The sequence below is a fragment of the Aythya marila genome, assembly GCF_965140915.1.
Source record: "Aythya marila genome assembly, chromosome: 20".
NCBI classification, from domain to species: Eukaryota; Metazoa; Chordata; class Aves; order Anseriformes; family Anatidae; genus Aythya; species Aythya marila.
Window position 1 is genome coordinate 10,002,024 of NC_139061.1, and position 23,597 is coordinate 10,025,620.

Consider the following 23,597-nt stretch of genomic DNA (forward strand, 5'->3'; position numbering starts at 1 on the left):
AGTTGGCAGGTAGCAGAGCACTGCCGGGGCTGCAGGAGGCAGTGGTAATTAATGATATTCCTCTGCCCTCTGTAGGACAACCGGCTGCACTGAACGCTCCTGCTTCGGGGAAATAAAGCTGGGTCCTGGAGTAACGGGGAAACGTGCGCCACTGCCACCGCTGCCTGGCTCGTAGGTTTCTGCATTCTAATTAGAATGCATGTCTGGATTAATTTTTATAGCATTCAAAAGCAGATAAGCAGCGGGGAAGAGCCTTGTGTTGACAAGAAGGGGATGAGCAAGCAAAGCAGCCTACTCAATTCAGCTCGGAGCCAGGGCTCGAGCCAGTCCCCGGCTGAAGTTTGCAGCTTGCTGCTGTCACGCAGGCAAAGCCCAAGTGCTGGTTGTGCGGTGCCCAAATACTGGAGCCCACCCTGCCCGCCTCAGGCTGGTTGTTCATTTGGGGATGTGAAATTCAGTCCCACATCTACATCTCCCAATGTGAGATGTTGATTTGGGGCTGTGCCAACCTCACACATAACCATTCACGAATCTCACCCCTAATCTTGTGTTTTGAGGCCACCAAACCCCGCAAAGCCACCAGGAGAAACTGGAAGCAGGCAAAACCCTGAGGGCCTGGGCCTGGTGTTGGTCTGGTGCAGGGATCAGCCGGCAGAGCTGGGCCGAGCGCCAGCGCCTTTCAGGTGCCGCGTTTGTGACAGGAGCAGTGGCTTAAACACAGACCACGGCGTATTTACCACATGGGACAAGAACTGGATTAATTCACCCTGTGCAGTTGGCAGTACTAAAACAAGAAGTGCAACGTTGATTGAAAATAAATAAATAAAGGAATGCTTTGCATTACGTAACACGACTGTGCTTTTAAGCAGCTAATCACCATTATTGTGCCTCTGGGCTCCAGAGCACCGGGCAAATATTACTCCTCACGCCTCAGAGCGGTACATCGACCATCATTATTCCCATTTTAGCGACGGGCAGAAGGGGAGAGGGGCTTGCTGTGTGGCACAGCACCCCCATACACCCCCACACACACCCCCAGCACCCCTGGGCTTGCTTGGGGGAGCTCAGCACCAGACGCGTTTATTTTTTGTGCTGATAATTTCTTCCCAAACCACCCCGCGTCTCCTAACGCGGACATTTGCCAGATGAGGGGTTGGGACGGGGGCACAGGAACGAGCCTCGGTCTCCGTGAGGGGAGGTTGAAGGAGGGGGGGGGGTCCCGGCCCGGCCCCGCCGCCTCACGGTGCCCCCGGCCCCGCCTCAGCCCCGCCCGCCTCCCTCCCTCCCTCCCTCCCGCCCTCCTCCAGAAGATGGCGGCGCCCTTGGCGCAGCAGCTGGAGGAGCTGCTCAACCCCCGCCCCAGCCTCCGCGACCCCGAGGACGACGCGGAGGAAGGTGTGCGAGGGCTGGGGGGGACGGTTCGGTACCTGCGGGGATGCGGCGGGGTGGGAACGGGCCGCAACGGGCTGGCACGGCACGGCACGGGGCCGCACGTGGCGCCTCAGCCGGTCTATGGGGTGCGGGGGGTGAGCCCGGGGCTCGGGGCTCGGTCCCGGAGCTGCCCCGCGGTCTCCGTTGTGCCCCGCGGTGCCCTCCGGTAGCGGCGGGGGAGGTCGGAGCTCCCCCTGCGCCCCCCCGGAGCGGGGCGGCCCCCAGCATGCGGGGCTCGGGCGGCGCCACCCGGCGGCACCGGGGGGCACCTCGGGGAGCGGGCACGGGATCACCTCAGGGAACTGGGATTACCTCAGGGATCAAGTTTACCTCAGGGATCGGGCCCAGGGGTCACCCCAAGGGACTAGAATTACCTCAGGGATCGGGATTACCTCAGGAATCAAGTTTACCTCAAGGATCAGGCCTGGGGTCTCCCCAAGGGATCAGGGTTACCTCATGGATCAAGTTTGACTCAGGAATCAAGTTTACTTCAGGGATTGGGCCCGGGGTCACCCCAAAGGACTAGGATTACCTCAGGGTTTGGGGTTACCTCAGGAATCAAGTTTACCTCAAGGATCGAGCCTGGGATCACCTCAGGGACCAGGGTCACCCCAGTCACCTCAGGGCAGCGACAGCGTGGGCTCCTGCCATGGGCTGCGACAGGCCAGGGAGTGGATCCAGCTGGAAATTTCCAGGATAAGGGACAAAAAGGAGTCACACTGGGGCCGATCTTCTTCCTGGTAGTCCACCATAAACATCTGTGGCTGGAGGCAGGCGTGGGCAGCATGACACAGCCCGGGGCTTTGCTGGTGCTGTGGGTACGAGGCGCTGCTGTGAGTGATGGAAGTAGCAAAATTCACTGCTGGAAGTAACAAGTTCACCATCACACACTGACAGACATTGGCTTTAGGAGGTACTAGGCACCAGTCCTGGTAAGCGTTGTGCCAGCTGGCCTCGTTCTTCTGCACAGGTGTAGGAGGTAGCACTAGTGTCTGCTAAGATAAGCCACAGCGCAGTTACTGTTGAGGGAATGGATGTAGCCAGCTGAGACGTCTTCCTGTTTTTAACAATTATGACTTATTTTCAGACTTTAGCATAGTCCGAGACCTCCGGAACAGTCTGCAGAGTGCCACAGGACAGACTGCATCTGCCCCTCTTGCCCAGATGTTCCTTGGTGCTGAGCGTCTTGCCATCCTCTGGTAGTTGGAGTGACTGTTGAGGCCACAGCTTGTTGCTTTGATTATGAGCAGATTTTTTTGCCCCCCTCCCCTGCCCCAAGCAAGCACTATATGGGAGGCATTAACATTTGCAAACAGGCATTAATAGAGCACTTAGCGATGTTCAGCCACTTGGATCACTCAATTGGTTGAACAAAGCTAACCCTGTAATTTTGCATACAGGGTGTCTTGCACATGAGTGAAAATAAGAAAGGAATATGGTGTGATGAGTTCTTTTTGCTGGACTGCTCCATTCCTGTGTCCGAGGGAAGATGGGTATGAAAGAGAACAATAATCACAGTGAGATTATTTTCTGTGCTTAGCCATTCTGAAGTGTTTACATATTTATGTGACTCAGATATGTAACAAGAGGCCAAAGTGCATCAGAATTGCAGTTTTCCTCTTTGAATCTGTAAGCGTGGGGTGGACGAAGGCATTCCAGCTTCGCTGAGATCTCCACCTGGAGGACCACGCTTTTCATGAGACCCCCATTAAGTTCAGGGGCCCATGGAGGGGCTTGGGTAGGCTTTGCTGGTCTAGTGCTTCTTGCGGGTTCTCTGAAATGAAGAGAGGCAGGGAAGAAGGTGTGAGTATAGGCAATACTTATTTTTTATTTTTATTTTTTTTTTAAAAAGGCATTTATTAACAAATCTCTGTACTTTCTGCAGAGGATGGCTTCTTTCTGCAACTACTTTTTCCAGTTTGAAATTCAGTTCAGTTTAGACATCCTCCTTTTTTTTTTTTTTTTTTCCCTACAGCTACAGTTGCTAAAGTGATTGACAAATTTGAGGATGAAACTGCAGATGACATTCTACCTGTTGGTAATATACGGAAAAAAGCTTCAGCCTCTCTCTTAGAAGCTGATAAAAGGTATAGTGGAAAAGCTACGTCTCGGAAAGCCTTGCAAGAGGAACTCTGGGGAGATGCTCTGTCTGAAGAAGAACCTGGTAAGAAATCTCATTTCTTTCCCCTTTTCACTGGACTGCTCAGAATTTGATGCTAGCATGTTACACTGAGTTAGTGCTGTCTGAACCAAAATGATGAACTTCAGATCCCCGTTACAGGGCAATAAGCGGGTACAATTAAGTTGAGGACCTTCTTGAAGTGCTTTCCTGAAATTCAGGCCGTATTTTTGGGCCTGAGGGAAGGGGAGATCCCAGAAAAAAAGGTCCACTTCCTCAGACTGAGGGAGGACTGTGAGCAAGTGTATACTAATCACTGCTACAGAAAATGAGAGCTAAGACCTCTTTGTGGATATGGCCTTGTGCTTCCATTAACTAGTCAAAGCAGGAAGTAGAACGGAGCTTGGAGCTCGGAGAGCTCAAAGCAGTAGCCACTGATGGTGCATACTGCAAAGTGACACATTTTGCTGTTAGGTAAATAACTTTTTTTTTTCTTTTAATTAACAGCTGAAGAAACATTAGATGAATGGTACAGTGGCAGTGAAGATGCAGAAGACGATGGCAGCTTAGGCAGTAAAACAAAGGAGAAGCTCAGCAGTGCTGGCAGTGACCAGGAGGATGACTTGGAAGATGATGAAGAGAGTGACCCATCTGCACAGGTCAAGGCACCAAAGTTCAGTTTCCAGAATATCACTGACTTTGAGAAATTTACAGAGGGGATGGATGATGTAGGAAGCAGTGAAGAGGAAGATGAGGATGATGCCAGCATGGAAGAAGGAAGTGATGAGGAGGAACATGAGGATGAAAACCACAGCGATATAGAAGACACCAAAGACAACGAGGATGATGGGGGCGTGATGACGTTCTCAAAAGGACGAGAGACTGAAGACGTAGAAAAAGGAAAAGCGGTGAAGAATCAGCTAGGTTTGTGCATGTTTGCTGTGTGTTGTGGCACAACTTTCACCTTGCTGACGCTGTAGCAGCTGTCCATGTTAGGAGCCACTTCAGCACGTTAACATGCTGTTGGCGTACTGCACGTGCATGCTACAGCAGCCCCAGGCATTTGCGAATGTTCCGCCAAATGTGCTGTGCAAACTGGTGTCACTGCTCATACAAAATCTAATGTTGTGAAGTGTATTTATCTGCTGGCTTAATTGAGACAGAACTGAATACACTTGTGGTACGGACGGGGACTTCCTGCACTGTTAGTGCTGTGCTGCAGATACTGCTGCTCTTTCTCTTTGGAGCGTAATGCAGGATGCAGTTTCTGCTGATAGATTTTATCAGACCACCAACCTCCATTTGCAGGTTGACCTTTTAACTGGGGAAGCAAAGAGATGATTTTCTGTGATTCCCAGAGTTGCAGGATTGTAGAATGGTGAAGGAGCAAGTGCTGTGGCTCACTAAATAATTTTGTGTTCTCTCTCTTATGAAGCCCTGTGGGATCAACTACTGGAAGGGAGAATCAAGATGCAGAAGGCGCTCGTAACAGTCAACCGTCTTCCACAGCCAGATACTTTCCCAGCCTTCAGGAAGGAAGGGGGACAGGAATTTGACAACGCTGTTGAGAGCTGTAAGTATTCTTCGAACTTTTTGCTTTGGGTAGACTGCTGTAGCCACCACGTTCTGTGAGCAAAAACGTTAATGGGAAAGTGGGGGCTTTGAGCTGCACGTGTCTGTAGTATTAGCTGTTGGTTTGTGTTGCCTTAATCATTAATTGGGTACTATGGAAACATAAAACATGAAGTGTTTCCTACCCCTGGCAAAGAAAATGTCTCCTATCACCTGTGTAGATATGTGAGTCTCGTTGATCTGTGTCGGCGGCCTGTCTTGTCGCTTACACAACGTTGGTAAGCCTCAGCTCGGGTCCTGCTGCTATTTCTACTTCATGTGGAGACTGAAGTTTGCTTATCAAATTTAAGTTTGATATTGGGGCTGAGAAATAATTGCTGTGGTTGTCGCTGCTTGGTGCAGAGTTGGGATTCTTCTTTCTCCTGAGGTGCCGTGTGCGTACCGGTTTTGTGCTGGGTCAGTGACTGCAAAGATTTGCCCTAACCAGGAGTAATGCAGCATAAAGGAGAGGGCCTGAGCTGTCAAACCAACAGCAAGTATCTTTTCAGTTTGGAGCTCCTTCGTCTGTTTATTTTTTAGGATCACTATTAATGATACTGATCTGACTTGTTGGTTCTCCAATATGGCCAAAAAAATCTGCGCACTCCAGCTGATAAACACAAAGTGCTCGGCTTCATTGTGTTATGGATCTATTTAATTTATTAACGCTCCAGTTTGTATGTGCTGTGGTGTGCATTTGATAAGTTTTGACCTAGGATGGCACCAGTTATCATAAAACTGGATTAGGAACTTCTGCCACGATCAAACCTGACCCCGAATCTTGCCCCTACACCAAGTTTTGACTATCATCGTACAGCTGATACCTGATCTGAACGTAGTGGCTAATCAGCTTATCTGGAGTTAGAGCAGGTGAGACACTTTCTATTTTAAAGTTAGCTCTGCTGCTTTAAATGAAGTGATTAAGGAAAAAAAGGCGAACTCCCAGCAATACTAAGCTGACCTTTCAGTGAAATGCATGTTATTAATGTATTTAATGAGATGCATTACAAACTGCACCGAGCACCATGTTTCATTACAGGTCTAAAATGCAATATCATTAAAGACCTTTAACAGAAACAATGGTTGACATTTTGATATTTCCCATAAGCAAAATACGTCCACGAACATGGTGTATAATATTGTACCCAGTACAGCAGAGAGGTTAATCTTTCAGGTGCTCAGTATGTTAAAGGAAAATCCACTGTTAATAACTGCTCTGTGATTCCCTGCCCACCTATTTTCATAATCTGGACAGGAAGTAGCAGTAGTTTGCTCTGATATTCCTGATGACCTGCGTTCAGGGTATGTGTTTAAGGTGTGAAGACAGCAAGAAAATAGAGCTGGAGTGATCTGGGCAAAGTTCACAGAGAAAACACTTGGACTGACAGATGGGAAGTAATGAATTTAGGAACATTCTGGTGCTACTGCACTTCTTTAGTGTTTGCAGATATTCTGTAAGGGACCACGTTTACATTCCATTTATGTTTTTATTTTTTTTTAAATGCAGTCTGTATATAACTGTGCAGTAAAGTCGGTCACAATAGTTGCTTTTATTGAATAGTACTGTTGTGGGTGTGACCTGCCCATTCAGTCAGTGAAACTAAGCTCTTTTCAAAAAGATGCGTTGTTATTTATTTAAACCCTTTCTTGAATTGATGGACCTCAATTTCTGAGGGCAATCTCACTTTTCGTAAATCAGCTTCCAATGAAAGTTCTATTTTTTAGCTGATCAAGGAGCTTGGTGGGTTCTATAAAATAATCTTTTTTTTTTTCTTTTTTTCTTTTTTTTTTTTTTACTCAATTCTAAACGGCGATGTAGTGGGCAAGGTGTATGTTTCTGGACTCTGAGTTCTCCCACTTGTGTTACCAGCTTCTGGGTAGGATCCCTTTCTCCAGACAGGAAAAAATGGAAATTGTGTGCAAGAAGGTTTGAAGATCAGCCATTTGAGTGTGAGCTGAAGGCAAGACTTTGTAAACACTGCATGTTGAGGTGGTTGTAGGGCACATAACGTGCTTCAGTCCTGGGCAAGATTTAGGTTAATTGTGGCATTGACACTGTCTTGGACTGGATGATCCTGTTCTTTCAGGGGAGCCTCAGCACTTTTTTCCAAATCCACAAAATAAAGTTGGCATGCTTTCCTGCTCTTCATTGAACAGGAGGAAATATTTTGGTGTGTAAAGTCGCAGAAAGTGCTTGGTGCCAAAAATTCAGACTCTCAGTTTAAATTGTAGTCTGCTGAAGGCCAGAGGGCACAGAGAGCTCTCAGCACCCTGCTCTGTCTGAGGGCCTGTACAAGTCCCTTGAGTCTCTTTAAAAGTAGCCCCAGAATGCTTTCAGTAGTTTATCCCATTTTATTTCATTCCTCATGAAATTTCTACTCAGTGCTCACAGGGGTTTGAAATGAGGGGTTTGAAATGGAAAACAGACTTCCAGGTATTTCCCTCTTTGGTATCTCCCACTTGTGACAACTCTCCATGCAGCTAGTGGCAGCAGCAGTGAGATTTCCTAAAGGACTGAGTGGAATGGTGTAAAGGAGTAGACAGCAATGATCTGTGCAGGTTTACAGCCAAATCTGAGCAAAAATGGTAAGGTCGTGCGTGTTTGCCAAATTCTGAAATTGGAGGTTGCAAAAACTCAAGTGTTTAATTTATTTTTGTAATCTTTTATTAAAAAAAAAAAAATGATAACAATGTGCCTTGGACAGTGTTGGATTCCTGAGATCTCAGGTTCTGGTGGATGATTTACTGCAAAATTGCTTATAAATTGAAGTAGAAAATGTTTTGCAGACCTGGCAGCTTTCAGGCTTCACACCCATTTGTCACCCAGCATTTCCCTTTGTGTATAGAACAAGAATTAATTAGGCTGCACTGCAGGAAAAGTTTATGGCCATAATTTATATAGGATGAATTTCTGTTTAAAGAGACAGCATTGCTTTGTTTGCACTGTCTTACTTTTTCTTTCATTCCTTTTTTTTTTTTAATCTTTAATTATATTCCAGATTTTTTTTTCCGGTGTCGTTTTTACATACAAATTGGAGACCAAACTGTGTTCTTGGAGCTCATGCTTATTCCTGCTTTGCATCCATGGAGAAAGTCTGAGTGGTCCTTTAATACTGAAATCACAGCGGCTGCGCTCTGAATGCAGCGCAAATTTTTAATGCACTGCACACGTGAACTCCCACAGCTTACGTTCCTGAGGTGCTGCTGCCTGGAGTGGTCTGTTTCTCCAAGATATATTTGTATTCTTTTGCACCATATCTTCTAGTCTAGTCCAGGGCTTGAGATGTTGCCTCTGTTTGGGGTCTTGCACGTTCAATTAATGTTTTTCATAATCAATGCAAGTCAGAATTTGCAATCTGCTCCTGATTTGCACATTAAAGAGACCCATTAATTAAAAATTCCAATCCCTGGCATGTTCCCGCAGGATCCTTGCATTATTTACATAGAAAAAGAGTGCAAGGTGCAAGTTTCTGCGCTGTGTCTCTGCACAGATTGCATGCCTGCCATTCATATTTCCGTGTCTGTTTTCAGAGGGGAAGAAGGTCAGAAGTAGATCTCATGAAAATGCCACAAAAAATTACCTCAAGGGTAAGAGAGAGTCAAAGCAGGGGTGGAAGCAACGTTGGTGAAGCCATGTCCAGTGTCAGGAATTAAACAGCTCTAGGTCTGGGGCTTGTTATGTTAAATCTTGATTCAGTAACAAAAAAAAAAAAAAACACAACACAGCTAGTTGAGGGGAGGGGGGACAGCCAGAGCTTTAAGAAATGATCTCTCTCAATCAACAAAGACTGGAAGCTGTTGTACATGTATATGCCCTGGATAGCTGTGGTTCCTCAAAGGGCTGTGTAGCTCTGTTCTAGCTACTTCAATTGCTGTCTCTTTACAGTTGTGGTTAAAAACACTTGGCTGGGGATGTTTCAGTGACGAGTATTTTGACAGCGATGCTTTATACTTCACAAAAATAAAAATGAAATTGGAATAAAGTGTTATTTTCAGTTTTAGTTGGAGGGGTGAGTAAATAAAAGCATATGGAAACCCACGTGAGTCTTGCGGAAGGCAAGATGCTGATGGGCATGGCCAGACTTTAAAGTGATAAGTAGTTGTATATTTTATCATATATGTCCTTTCACTTCCCAAGAGTTAAATAGGTCCCTGAAATGTAAACTACCAGTTGAATTACTATTTTTTGTCTTTGAGTTGTCTCTCAGTGGTCTAAGAGGAAATCCTGGAGTCCCAGGTTTCTCCAGTGTAAGCTCAAGATGAATCCATTTGAAGCAATGGAAAAAAAATACCAGGTGTGGTAAAAGGTAGATGGGCAGAGTCTGTAAGAATGAATTCACTCATGAGAGGAACAAAGGTGGTGACAACAAATATTAACTGTTATTTACACTTTGTAGAGCTGTGGAGAAGTTATGCAAAGGTTTGTGATCAATAAGAAAATAAACCTGAATAAAGTGAATCAGATAAAAAAAAAAAAAAAAAAAAAAATCAAATGAAATGCTCTGCGTGCTTGCAAGGCCATTATCCCCAAACCTGCTTGGGTTATTAATGTGTTCACGGAGCCGCAGCTCTGCCTGGCAGCAGCCTCAACTTTTCAGCACAGCGCCTTGTCTGCTGCAAAGAGTCACAAAACTGTGCACAGCTCTTAGCATTCTGCTGAAAATTGTGCACCTTTTCTCGGGTCGCAGTGATGTTGGGCTTTAATCTGTACTCTCTGTGGTCAGGCGTGTACCTTCTTTTCCTGACGGCTGGGATGTTTCTCTGGGTTGTTCATCCAGGGACGTTCTCTGCTGAGAGAAGGAAGCGAATGTGAACTCCACGTGAAGTTTGCAGGAGGCAGCTCACTCTCCATCCCCTTACTGCAGCCAGTTCCTGCAACTGGAGCCAGTTGCTGGAGAACCCAGGTTGCACATTGATTTGTTATTCCCTGAATGAAGGCATTAAATGTATCAGGTGCCGCAAGCCAACGGTTGCTCTTTAATTACATTTTGTTGAAAAGTGGAGCTAAGAGGTGCACCTAAAAAAATTTGCAGGACTTGCCTGTAAGGGGCTGGGTGTTTGGCACCTGGGAGAAGCTGACCTCTTGTTCTGAGCAGTGCGCTCCGGTCCAAATGCTTCAACTTCTGTAACGTTTCTCTATGACTGCTTTACACTGAGTGTCTTTACTTTCTTCTGTGTTAGTTCTGTAATGTTTTGCTGAAAAGGGACTCGAAATAGAGATTTTGTTTGTTATCTGTCTGGTTTATCTGGTGTTTTTTTATGTTCTCAGTGTCTTTAATGGAGGACTTTTGCTCTATTCTGTTACTCCGATTCTCATCTTTTTAAAAATATATTTACACACACGGATGTATTCTCTACAGCATCCGTGGAAGTCATCTCCAAGAAGCTGACTAAGCATTGACTAACTTAGAATAAGATCAAGTCTACTTTAGATACTGGAGAGAGAGCCTGGTGCACGTCCTGTAGGAGAGGCTGTGTTTGATGGAACGTCCTCCTCCAGCTGTGCTGCGTGCTCTGGGGGGCTCGCCCTCTGCCCTGCTCCCCGTTGGATGTCATTTTCATGTCTAGTTGGAGACAGGGCATCGTGGGAAATGTGCTTTATCGATGTAGGCTTGGGATTTTTTGGAGAAGCTCGTGGGAATCAGCTGCCAATAATTTTGTCATAATTTTGTTGTCATCTCAATGGATCGCTTCTAACAGGGAGGTGCAGCCGTGTGGACATCTGGAGAGGATAACGCCGTAACACGGGGCAGGGTGGGTGTCACTGGGCTGTGGGGAGGAGCTGAGGCACACACAGATCACACAGAGTTTCCAGAGGCACAGAGCAGTTACAGGATTAATTGGTGCTAGGCAAGATCATGGACTTAAATATATTCCTGCTTTGAAGATTTTACGGGGAGCCTGCACAAACGTGTGAGAGCAGAACTGGGTTTCAAGCCTGAGTGTAAATTATCATGATCAGATCTAGCCCACTTAAAACTGGTAGCTCATTTTAATTGAATTGTATTAGGCTAGACACTTTATGAATACAAAAGCATTGTGCTTGTCAATTCATGCAGGGCTGAATTTGATTTAAATGGATGTGGATGCAGGTGTCCCCAAATTTCACCTTTCCTCTCTGATCTAATGAAGAATCTATTCAGCTCTTTGTGAGACTGAACCAAAGCCTGTTGACGTTAATGAAGACTTTACTCTCAAGTGAAATAAATGAATGAATCAGGCTATATATATATTTTTTTACTTTCTGTTGTGATGATCCCATGCTCTGGAGAGCTCTTACATTCTGCATGTGTGCCAAGAAGGAAGAGGGAAGAGATACGAAGTGCCAAACTTTAGACAAAGGCACGGGTTGCACTTGTAGGGCTCAGTCGGGCAGTGGGGGGTGAGGTGCTGTGTGTGGCAGTCCCAGTGCAGAATTTGGGCTGTGCGAGATACCAGGAAGGTATTTTATGGCCTGTCCTTGCTGCCTGTGAATCGCTCAGCAATTCTGTGTGGGAGGTAGCGGAGAAGCACAGGCTGTTTATTGAACACGGAGTTTGGGGCTTTTTTCAGAGGAAAAAACACTTGCCCTTCTCCACTGATTGTCAAGGCTGTTAGCCTGTGGTATTTCGTCTTTTTGAGCAGAATTTGTGTGCGCTTCCCTTGCACAGATGGGCTAAAATTGAAAGGCTCCCGTTTTATAGGTTATCTCCAGAGCCATATGTGTTGGGCACTGGGAGCGTGCGAGGTTTATTTTAAAGCTGTCTTAAATTCTCCTGCAAGAGCTGGTAGGAAGGTGTGTAGGTGTTGGCCTGAGACACCCGAACTCCAGACCATGGGATTACACACTTCAAGAACATCAAACGGGTTTGCCTACACTTGAGTTTCTCTAGATAATTAATAGCTAATTACATTGAGTTCAGCTAAATACTTGTGCATGTTGGTCTGTGTACTGCACAAACACGGTGCGGGGAAACAAAGGCTCGTGGAGCATCCAGACGAGCGTGTGCAAATGTCAGCTAACTCGAATTAATTGGCAATTGGTTGCCTTGAGATGGAACCTCACTGCTTGTCATGATAAATGTAATTAATGGCCTGGCGTTACGTGGGGAGGTCAGTCTGGATGGGCTAATGTTCCCTTCTGGCCGTGATATCTAGATAACTGAAATTTCACGTTTCCTCTTCCGTTCCCATTCTCGTGTGTGTTCTTGGGGACTCCTGCCTGGCAGAGACTGGGATGCGTGGTGTCAGCCTCTTTGCATTTACAGTAATGTAAAACATCAGTTCTTATAAATCTCATTTCTGCACGCCCCGTCCCTCCCTCCTTGGGCTGATAGCAAAAGATGACGGTTGAGGCGAGTCAGTAGAGCATGAACTTCGTGGAGGGGTTTCTGTCTCTGCTTTCTCAGCTCTCCCCCTCCCCCAGCCCCTGCTAATAAAATCCCTGAATACCAGCCCTTTTCTTCCATTGTAGCATCCAGTTATTTTCTTTACTTTTAGCAAACTCATCTGTGTCTGATCCTGTTGTTCTTACTGTCAAATGCAGTCAGATCGGAGTGAAAGGGAGCAATTGAGTACCTTCTGCAGCTCTGGGAGCCTGTGAAAGCGGTGTGCAGGATTGGCTCCTTTGTGCTGAAGGAATAAAATTTTCCCCTCTGCAGAAACTTTTGCATCATTTGCATTCCAATGGAAGCAGCAAATTGGGCCTTTGGTGTGGAGCAGGGCTTTTTATCGCAATCAGCAGCGAAGCCGGCCTTTTTCCTACCCTCAATTGATAAGAAGCCAGGAGCTCGGTGTTTTGGGAAGGGCGAAGGGAGAGGTACTCCCATTATTTCCCAAAACAACCTGGACAGATTTACAAGCGCTTTGTGCTCGGCTTCAGCTCAAGTCGATGAGAAACGTACACGTAGCGACGTCGCCTTGGAAAAAATCTGATAGCGCTCTGCGGCCACAGGAGCCAGCCTACGAATCCGTCTGGGCTGGCCTCGTAGCTCCTGTCTCTTAAGCTTCTGGGGCACCAAGACACACGAGGGTGCAAATCTGAAGACTGCCTGGTGGCAGCGACAGTCCTGCTGGTCCGTGGTGTTCCTGGCAGTCGGTTCTGCGGTGGGAATACCAGCAGGGCCGTTGTCCAGAGCCCCGCGCTCGGGGTGCGGTACCTGCGGGAATCCCCCCGCCTCTCCCAGGCTCCCACCGCTGCTGTGCTGCTGGGAATACGGAGCCAGCTCCAAAAGTGCTACTGACAGACTTCAGAATTATGATACAGTGGAGCTCTGGTGTAATTCTTTGTTGGAGAAGTTAGAGGCCTAAAATGTTAAGGCTTATTGTTATTCTGAGTTGATAATCTCTGCCTTGCTTTAATAATTTTTCCTCATGCCTGGATAGCCTGCGAGTTGCACAATAATCACTCACACAGCTTTGTAATCAATGCCCAAAGTAATAGGATTCCGCTGGCCAACGGCAATTAATAAATTTGTGTCTTTTTTAAAACACTAGCAAGTCGGGCCTGAAATACGACTGACTGGCTTTCCTCATTTGCATATTTATTGCAGTGGAAAAATTCTTGCCGAATGATTGATGTTGAGCCTGCCTCTTGAATTCCAAACAGCACATTATTATGAAATGAAAAATGCCGGCCATACAGTTGATTAAAGTTGAAGACAGTGGAATCGGTGTTTTTTAAGATTGTGGGAGAATTAAAGGCATATTTTAATAGATGTTGACAAGAAGTGAACTAACAAAAGCAAAGCAAAGGATTTGCTTGAAAAGATTTAATCAAACGTGTTTCTTGGGGGATTAATTGCTGGGGATGACTAGTGCAAGTGGCTGACTTGTGGATTTGAATGAGAAGTATTGTTCTCAGGCCAGCGTATCGAGTGCCGTTCTGACCTGGAGTTTAACTCCTGTCCCCCGGTCGTCTGCAAGCAGGGAGAATTTCCCCTCTTCATCTGAGCGTCGGGATAAATACGTGTGCCCGATAACGACGCTTCTCGTTACGTGCAGCTGTTAAAATAAAGCGGGTTGCCTTCGCCTCCCTGTTTACGTCTGCACAACGCGGCTGCGTGCCGGCACCGTGCCCGCGGGAAGGGGGAACTCCCTGGTCAAGCCTTGGTCCAGCCTTTCGTCTGGTCTGAGGAGGTCTGTGGAAAACTAAAAGCTCGTGTGCCGACAGTATTCCTGTGGTGCCAGGTCCTCGGATTTAATCGAGGGGAAAAAGTCGTGAATTGCCAGCTTTGGTCGGGCTCTGAATTTCTGCCGTGTCCCGTGCTCCGTGCTGGTCTGTGGGGGGATGGCCCAGCAGGGCCCAGTGCCCCGTACTGGTGTGCAGGGACAGGAGGCACAGCGAGCAGTGCCCAGTGCTTCCAGTGCCCGGTTCTTCGGCGTGGCGGTGCTGTCATTACCAAAGGCAGTGTTTCCCACCCTTCCCTGTGGGTTGGGGAGAGTAAACCTCAAAAAAAAAAAGCAAAGTTTCTCTGGCTCGGTGCTCTCCTTTACCCATGAGCTTCCAAATGCTGCTCGTTCCCAGCTGCCTTTCCCAGCACTTCTCCTCCTGCGCTCAGCGGAGCGAAACCCCGGGAGTTTTGCCCCAATTTTCAGGATTGCATCCCTGAGTGCCGCACTCTGCACCCCCAACCCTGACCGTCCAAGCGTGCTGGGTGGAGGCACGCAGCCAGGCAGGGAGGAGCTTGCCTGGCAGAGCACTTTTGGGAATCCCACTGGTTGGCTCTCCGTGAATACCTTGGAAAACGTGCCCTCGAGGCACCCACCTGCTTTTTTCCACCGACTCGAAGTGTCTCAGCGTGAGGCCGCTCCCCACTGCTCCCCGCCAGCTGCTTGGCGAGGTGCACCAAGACCCCGTTTTTAGAGGTCACGGAAAGGAGCGCCGGGATTTTTCTGCCCAGGAAGCTGCCTTGCTGTTGAAGGGCTGGATTTACAGCCACAGGGGGGGGTCCAGAGGCCATCACAGTCACAATTCCCCGCCGCTGGGGTTTTGGCAGCAGCGTAGGTGCCCTCCGTGTGTGGTGGGGCCGGGTCCCTGCAGCCAGCCCCGTACCAGGGGGGTGCCAGCAGCAGAGCGGGGTTGTCTGTAAGCACTGGCATTGACAGAATTGATTTTTGTGGGTTGAGAGCAGCAGGACAGATTTCATCTCTGGTGGGTCTCCTGACACTTTGATACATGGCACCGCTATCCCTGAACGGAGCGAAATACTCCAGGGCTACTCTCTGGCTGGGTGAGGGGATGTATAAAATGAGAACGTATGAGGGAGTATTAAGAGAAAGGCACACTTTGATTTACTGATACCGGCTCCCAGCTTTTGTGCTGGATTGATATGCTGTCTGCTGGGTCTGGAACAACTTTTTCACTCCTCTACACAAAACGAAGGGGCTCCCGTGGACTCTTCAAAGTGACTCCTCCAAGTGAGCGTCTTGCCGCAGCGGCTCTGGAAGTTGCAGCCAAGCCCCGCGTGCTGTGCTGGGGGAGCAGCCTGCAGGGGGATCCGCTCAGCATCCCTGCTCCTTGCCCAAAAAAAAGGACGGGTGGGGAAGGTGTGAGTTGTGCCGAGGCGCTGTGGGCTTTGTTCTGTGAGCGGAGCAGGAGGCAGAGGCCTGGTGGCTGCCGTAACGCGCCGGTGTGCTCGGCAGCTCCGTGTTTGTGACTTTTCTGTTTAATTGTCTGTTTCAGATGAGGAGCAGCGTTAAAAGAAATTATGTGCTGGGGGGAGGAGGAGAGCAGGAGGGTTAGTGCCTGGCTTTCCTTCAAGATGACAGCGTGCAGCCATGGAACGGTTCGCTCTGACGCTGCCTTCGTTCACAAGAGGGTTCGGGCTTCTCCCCAGCGCAGGCGGTGTAAAAGCAGACGAGGGCATTAGAGGGAAACGAAGGCGAGGAGATGGGGAAGCAAAGAGTCCCTCCAGGAATTAACTGCGAGATGGGGAGGGCTGGGCTGGGGGGGAGGAAGGCAGGGAGGGCGACACTTGGCTTCGACGTTGGGTTTCCAGCACACTTAAGCACCCAACAGTAACAGCAACGCCATCCGGTAACGCTGTTAAATACCCAAGAACTGAAAGCAGGAAATTACCCAGCTGTAAGAGGCTCATGATGAAGCCACTGTCTGCAATAATTAGCCCTCCCACCTGGTTAGACACATGGCCATTGTCTTCCCTGCCCTCTCCATCCCCTTCACTCCAAATAAAATTGCTTCCCATCCCCGCTTCTCTTGGGGTCCGTATCTCAGAGCCTGGGGGAGCTTGAGCCTGTCTTTATTCCTTGCCTGCTCGCCGTGGCCCTGATATACCCCAGAAGAGCTGGAGTGCTACTCCAGTTGTAATTGACAGGATCAAAGCCGCCTGGGGTGCATTAGCACTGCTGCTGGAGGGTAGGCAGCGGGTAGAAAATAAACAGTTTGGGAAGCTCTGGGGACATTTAGCTGTGGCGCAGGCGGTCGGAAAGGTTTTGCTGCTGTAAGCTGTGCAGTCAGGGTGGGGTGGGGGCACTTCTCTCTGCAAATGCTGCTTTAGCTCAGCCACGTACAACAAATGCAGCTTTAAGGGCTTTTGTCTGTCTCGTGGAATTGTTTGGTGCTGGCACGCGGCTGTTGTACAAGTACAGCAAACCCGATCTGTTAATGGGTTACAGGAAGAGCTGTCGGGACGTATCTGTAAGGAACCGCGGGCCGGGGGAGGCTGAGTCCAGCTGCTGATCTGCAACAAAAATCTGAGAGCGTCTCCTCCTTGACAGTCCTGTTACGGAGGCCAGGCTGTGATTTATCTGAGGACAGTGACAAGTAGGCAATATCACAGTGGTAACACGAGGGAGATTGAGACCTCCGAATGTCTGCGCTGGTTTCTTCTTGCACCGTGTGTTTGTAGCTGATGAAGATTTGCTGTTCGTTCTGCCCATGATCTCTGTGTCCTCCGGGAAAACAAAACCAAAAAAAAAGCAAAAATCAAGTGGTGCAAAGTTCCCTCCATCCCGTTATGCCGGCTACAAAGCAAGAAGCAGCTCTGGGAGCTGAGCAGAACAGCCCCATTGGCTTCACGTCAGCGTAGGAACTGGCAGAGGAGCTGCTGGGAAGCTCCGGGGTGCGTCCCCCCAGCCTGCAGGGCTCCTCCTGGGCAACGTACAGAGAGGTGGTGCAGGCCTGGACAAACACTTGTTTTAGATCAGCATTCTGCAGGGAGGCTTGTTGGTTGCCACAAAAGATCTATTTTTGCAGAACAGATGCTGCAGCGGTGTGCAGGTAACCCTTCCCGACAGCTCGCTGCGTGTCCACGGAGAACATGAGATCACTGAACAGAGATTGTTTGCTCTGCACCTACACAGACACAGGAAAATTGCCAGATATGTTGGGTAGGCAACATCAGAACTGCCGTCAGGATTTGTGGCCTGTGTTTCTGCTTTTCTGATCAGAATCCTCTCATCAAACTTGCCAGGCCATTGTTTAATTTTGCCTCGTAGATCAGATCTTGCTACATTTAATTTTACTTACAATCTAATTTTTATACCTCCTGCGTGGCGAGCACAGCGGCATAGAAACCAGCAATAGTCACAGCCCTGCAGGAGTTCATTTTTTCTTCTTGCTCTCCCTCCTTCTGCTCCCTATACCATGCGCATTACGTACAAGAAAGAAAGGGGAGAGGTCAAGCCTAGATGGGACGTGTGTATACACATTTTCCCTTGTGCTGCGTCATAATATTTGACCGGAGCTGGCATCTATCACAAAACACAGGACAGAAAAGAGTTAGTCAGCAAAAAGGTTGTCGTGTGTGTGTCGTGAAACCCTTCTGCACACATTTCTGTGTTTCTTCAATGTGTTAATCCTTTAGGCTCTGCAGGCTGAATGTTTGTCAATGAAACATTAGATCCGTGTACTCCCGCTGTGCAGCCAGGCAGAAGTTCAGAAGGCAGTCCCCCCTCCCTCCCTCCCTCTCTCCCTCCCTCCCTCCCTCCTTTTCCAGAAAAGAAGTGCTCTTTCTTAGTGTGGTGTTGTTTGACATTAACAGTTATAAATCAGCTTAAAGTCAAATTCACAGCTACTTAGAGAAAAACATTCAGTTTTATGCACAATAGCTGCGGCAGAAATTCAGATTTGAGATGAAGCTAGGTCTTCACCAAAAGCAAGGATCTGTGGAAAATCCTTGCTTGTGTCTCTTGCTCTGCAGGTTGTAAAGCTGTGGAGGCGCTGCTGAGGGTTCTGGTGGACATTCAGGATGAGCTCCTTTATCAGTACCCAGGCACGAGGCACCTGGTAGATGGAAAACAATCCAAACATGAGAGGTGAGTACAAAACGAGATGAGACCTTTCTGAATCCTTTGCTGTCCAGCTAAGCAGGAAAATGCACAACTTTGTTGGGTGACAGGCACGCTGGACACATGACCATTTACATTCCCTAGCCTGTTTTGTAATCTCTGACAGTGGAGAAGGGGTTACACCGTGCTTCCTTCCCACAAGTATCACCACAGAGTGGAATGAGCATGGGTTGTAGTGGAGGGGCTGTTAAGGATTCACACGTTGCTTTACGCCGGGTGTTTAGTCTGTATTTTTCTTCTAGCGATGACGAAATTCCCAGCAGTAGCGATGAAGAGCAAGTGGTGGAAGCTCAGGAGAAGAGGAGGCGCCTCCCCAAGCGAAAGCTGACGATGGAGGACTACCCAGACTTCCTCGCCAAGCGGTACGCTGACTTCAGGACGTACCGGAACAGCGTCCTGCAGAAGTGGCACGAGAAGACCAAGCTGGCGTCTGGCAAAATGGGCAAGGCAAGGCTCTGTGTGTGCTGACGTGCTTGCTGTTAGCAGAGGGCTGTGGCACAGCAGTCAAGGAACTGGTAGGGGTTTCTGTGGCCCTCCTCCTCCACAAAGTGTATACTTTAATACAATGGGTAATTATTTCACCCTAATGTCCCGGGTCTCCTAGCGTCTGTGAGTTAGTATTAATCATCGAGAAGTTCATCTGAACCAGAACAGCAAAAGCATTTTATTAAGCCAGGCCTCGGATTGCCTCAGGTTGGGAAGGGAAGGAGAGAGAGAAACAAATAAAAAAAATCCTAGCAAAAATCCTGCAACAAAGCCCAAACCCCCTCCTCCTGGAATGCTCTCTGCTTATCCACTGACATGGAAAGATAGAGGAACACTGCTGCCTTGAGGAAAAGCTTTCTGCATTATCTGACACTAGTTAATGTTGTTGCAGGGTTTCGGTGCCTTTGAGCGTTCAATCTTGACTCAGATTGATCATATTATGATGGACAAAGAGAGATTGCTACGGCGGACACAGACCAAGCGATCAGTGTATAAAGTGCTGGGAAAGAAGGAGCAGGAATCTCCTCCGGTCCCTGAATCTCTGCCTGAAAATTCGGTAAGGGTGTTTTGTTTATGTAACCCATCCTGTGGAAACAGTGAAACTCTGCAAAACAATTAGCTCGAGCCTTTAGCAGGTAATATCCCTGTTTGGGAGAGATTTATGGAGGACCTATCTGAGTGTTGATTCGTGTAATGTAATGGCTAACAAAAAGATGTAGACATTTCAATTCCATTTTTATGGCGTTTGCATTATCTCCTGTGCCAGCTCCTGACAGGGGAAAACAATGTTTGGGCTGTGATTGTGCTGTAGGAACTGATGGTCACTAAATCACAGAATCACAGAATCACAGAATTTTCTAGGTTGGAAGAGACCTCAAGGTCATCGAGTCCAACCTCCAACCTAACGCTAACAGCCCTACACTAAACCATATCCCTAAGCTCTACATCTAAACGTCTTTTGAAGACTTCCAAGGATGGTGACTCTACCACTTCCCTGGGCAGCCTGTTCCAGTGCCTCACAACCCTTTCAGTGAAGAAGTTCTTCCTAACATCTAGCCTAAAACTCCCCTGGCTCAACTTAAACCCATTCCCCCTCGTCCTGTCACCAGGCACGTGGGAGAACAGGCCAACCCCCACCTCGCTACAGCCTCCCTTGAGGTACCTAAAAAGAGCGATAAGGTCGCCCCTGAGCCTCCTCTTCTCCAGGCTGAACAAGCCCAGCTCCCTCAGCCGCTCCTCGTAGGACTTGTTCTCCAGGCCCCTCACCAGCTTCGTCGCCCTTCTCTGCACCCGCTCAAGCACCTCGATGTCCTTCTTGTAGCGAGGGGCCCAAAACTGAACACAGTACTCGAGGTGCGGCCTCACCAGAGCTGAGTACAGGGGGACGATCACCTCCCTAGCCCTGCTGGTCACGCTGTTCCTAATACAAGCCAGGATGCCGTTGGCCTTCTTGGCCACCTGAGCACACTGCTGGCTCATATTCAGCCGACTGTCCACCATCACTCCCAGGTCCTTCTCTGCCTGGCAGCTTTCCAACCATTCCTCTCCCAGCCTGTAGCTCTGCTTGGGGTTATTGCGCCCCAGGTGCAGGACCCGGCACTTGGCCTTGTTAAACTTCATGCAGTTGACCTCAGCCCATCGATGCAGCCTATCCAGATCCTCCTGCAGAGCTTTCCTACCCTCAAGCAGATCGACACACGCACCTAACTTGGTGTCATCTGCGAACTTACTGAGGGTGCACTCGATGCCCTCGTCCAGATCATCGATGAAGATATTAAAGAGGACCGGCCCCAGCACCGAGCCCTGGGGGACGCCACTAGTGACTGGCCTCCAACTGGACTCAGTTGCTTCTTGATCAGCTTCTTGAGGCAGCAACTGCAAAACTTTGTTTTTACTCTGGAGTTTAGAGTCTTTAACCCAGAAAATCATACTGCATGTAACCTACGGAGTATGGTAGTGGTAAGTCTGTTATTAATTTAGTATTTAAGAATGAATAAATACTCAATTCCGAGAGATCATGTAGAGTTACTGCACTTGCAAGATATATTTTTGCCATTACATTAAAAATATCTGTAGTATTTTGCCAGAAAGACTTTGTATAGTCCTATTTATTTCCCAGTAAAGGTATCATAAATCTGTTTTGACATTGGCAGCGTTTCTGCCTTGCCTTTAAATGTATTCCTAGTCCTTAAAAGCTTGTTATGATGGGAGCTTTTCTCCAGTTTTTCGGATCTTCAAGTGTTTACAAGCTGCCACACATGAACTCATCAGAGTTGGGGACAGAAACATGCACGTGCGAGCCTTCAGTATTTCCTTTGTGCTTCTAGGAAGTCCTTCCCCAGACTGATTCCAACAGGCACCTGAAGGACATAGATGAGGAAATCTTTGATGATGATGACTTCTACCACCAGGTAAGTGGCAGTAAATCCGTGGTGGTGTTATGGCTCCACTTTTTAACATTTACCAAACCGAGGCAGTCAGTTCTGTGGTCTGCATTTCTCTGATCAGTCATCTATTGTAACATCTGAAGTCTCTGGAGATTCCCCCAAGGATTTCACTCTCCACTTTCAGTGTAGGGCTGTGGGAGCTCAAACTGGTGTCGTGGACGTAAACTGACTGCCATTACTGGAACTGCTGTGCTCAAGTCAGGGCTGCAGGAGAAGGCCTGTGTCTGTAGTTCTCACTGGTGAGCATTGCTACGCAAGAAAAAAAATCACTGAATTCTCCAAAGGTGACCGTGTTGCTGTGGGTAGAGTCCAGTTATGAAAAATGATTCGAGTAGATTCTCAAAAGCACCTCAGTTACTCTCATCTCGACCTAAATCATCTCATCTACCTACAGGATGAAAAAAACTGCGGGGCTTCTATAGCACTTCTCTTGGAGTTGTGCCAGGTTGGATTGGGGCCAGCTATTCTTTTTATTTGCAGAATTCTTAGAAATGAGCAATCTGCACCAAGCGTGTGGAGGCTGAAGCTTAGGGAAACCTTGTGTTTGTAATTTATTTAATAAATGACAGTGCCAGCTTTATAAAGTACTGAAACTGCCATATATTGAGGACTATGATTCACTGTAAGTCGTACTCCAGTGCATGAAAAACTAGTTTTGCTCTGATGATCTACAGAACATTTTAACTTCAGGACTAAACAAATACAATTATATCATTAGAAAGGCAGAAATTTCTGATCTCAATAGTTATTAAAGTGGCTAGCAAAGTGTTCAGGCGGTGGAAAAGAGCTGTTGCCATGTGGCTGTGCTCTGATAACTGATCTGCCCAGGAACATGCAAATACTTTCAAAATTTGGGATTTCATGTTCAGAGCCAGGACTAAAGAGGACAAAATGACACGTTAAGTTGGTGATTCTTGTCTGTGTTTTATGGGTAGGAATTACAAGGAAATTCAATGCAGCCTTTTTTTCCCCCTCCAAGAAAGTTTTCAGCACGCTTCCAACTACTGCTGTTGCTGAAGTGTGAGAACATTTTGCACTAGACTTCAACTAGCCTAGAATGAGGGCAATTCTAAAAACCTGTTGCGTGTTTCATGATTGTGAGGGACCTGCTCGGGGCAGACTGCCTCAGGGCCAGGAGGGTGTTCCACGCTCACCAGTGTCGAGTTTCACAGGTGAGTGAAGATGTTGGCTTCATCTGCATGAGCTTTAAAATGGAGATTGGCAAGTGTGTGGTGTTGGCAGCAGGGGTTGAAGAGCCCCAGTTTGTTATGCAGAGGGATAACACTGACCTAGAATGTGGGGGCCAAGTGGACCTGAAGCCCAGCTTTGAGGTTCAAGTGGACCATAAGAACACAGAACTCATTAAGGAAGTGTAATAAAACAGTGAAGTGGTCAAGGAGAAATAGCTGCGATTGGCGGTCCTTGGACCTGTGCTTATTGGCCACGCAATGTTAAATTTTTTAAAGAAAATAGCAATAGATGAATGGTCCATCTTCCTTTTTAATAACTTTAACTTCGATAAATCCTCACTTCAGAATTATGACTAGTCACAGCTTAGCTTTTCCCCTCACTGGTTAATTGGGGTGCTGGGGTTAATCTAAATTAAAACTTAAACTAATAGAGGTCATTGAGGGAAGAGAATCACCTGAGTAAAACAAATGGGTCTGCCAGGCACAACTGTGTCTTGGCCATTTCCCAAGAGGGAAGTGGCAGCAAATTGGAGTTGTTTCAGCATTCGGGAGAGGTGAAGGATGGGTGACACCGGTTTAATGTACGGCACCCCCGGAAACATTCCAGATTGCATTCCTTGCTGTACCAACTGCTGCCTCCCGCGCGCGCCGAATAGGAGCAGGACCAGCCAACAACATCTGGCAGCACAGCAAGGAATGGGTGCAACTTTCGAAACCCCATAGACTCTAAATATGGTGCTTAGCCTGGTGGAGGCTTTAATCACTTACTACACTTTGGCAGCGGGCTACGACAGCTTATCCTAGCCTCGTACATCACGCACAGACATCTGCTGAGCTGCGAGGCAGCTACACATTCATTTTCCTTTCTTGCCTTTTTTTTTTTTTTTTCCCGTCCCTCCCTCCCTCCCTTCCACCCTTCTCCTCTCCTCCCGTCCCCAATATGCTTCCTGGGAGAGATGATCTGTAAAGATTACTGCTTCATTGTGTGCAAGTAATTGTGGGGATGCCAGCCCCTTGACAGAC

General features: G+C 47.8%; 1 protein-coding gene across 1 annotated transcript in view; it reads left to right on the forward strand.

Annotated features, from left to right (window-relative positions):
- The first annotated feature begins 1,297 nt into the window (after positions 1 to 1,297).
- AATF (apoptosis antagonizing transcription factor) overlaps positions 1,298 to 23,597 on the forward strand; it is a 49,809-nt gene continuing 27,509 nt past the window's right edge. Inside the window, exons 1-8 of the mRNA XM_082776343.1 lie at positions 1,298 to 1,395; positions 3,407 to 3,595; positions 4,058 to 4,474; positions 4,986 to 5,123; positions 18,304 to 18,418; positions 18,694 to 18,898; positions 19,329 to 19,493; positions 21,265 to 21,348. Coding sequence (XP_082632469.1) covers positions 1,311 to 1,395; positions 3,407 to 3,595; positions 4,058 to 4,474; positions 4,986 to 5,123; positions 18,304 to 18,418; positions 18,694 to 18,898; positions 19,329 to 19,493; positions 21,265 to 21,348 — 1,398 coding nt within the window. The 5' untranslated portion in view covers positions 1,298 to 1,310. The remainder of the gene's footprint in view (positions 1,396 to 3,406; positions 3,596 to 4,057; positions 4,475 to 4,985; positions 5,124 to 18,303; positions 18,419 to 18,693; positions 18,899 to 19,328; positions 19,494 to 21,264; positions 21,349 to 23,597) is intronic.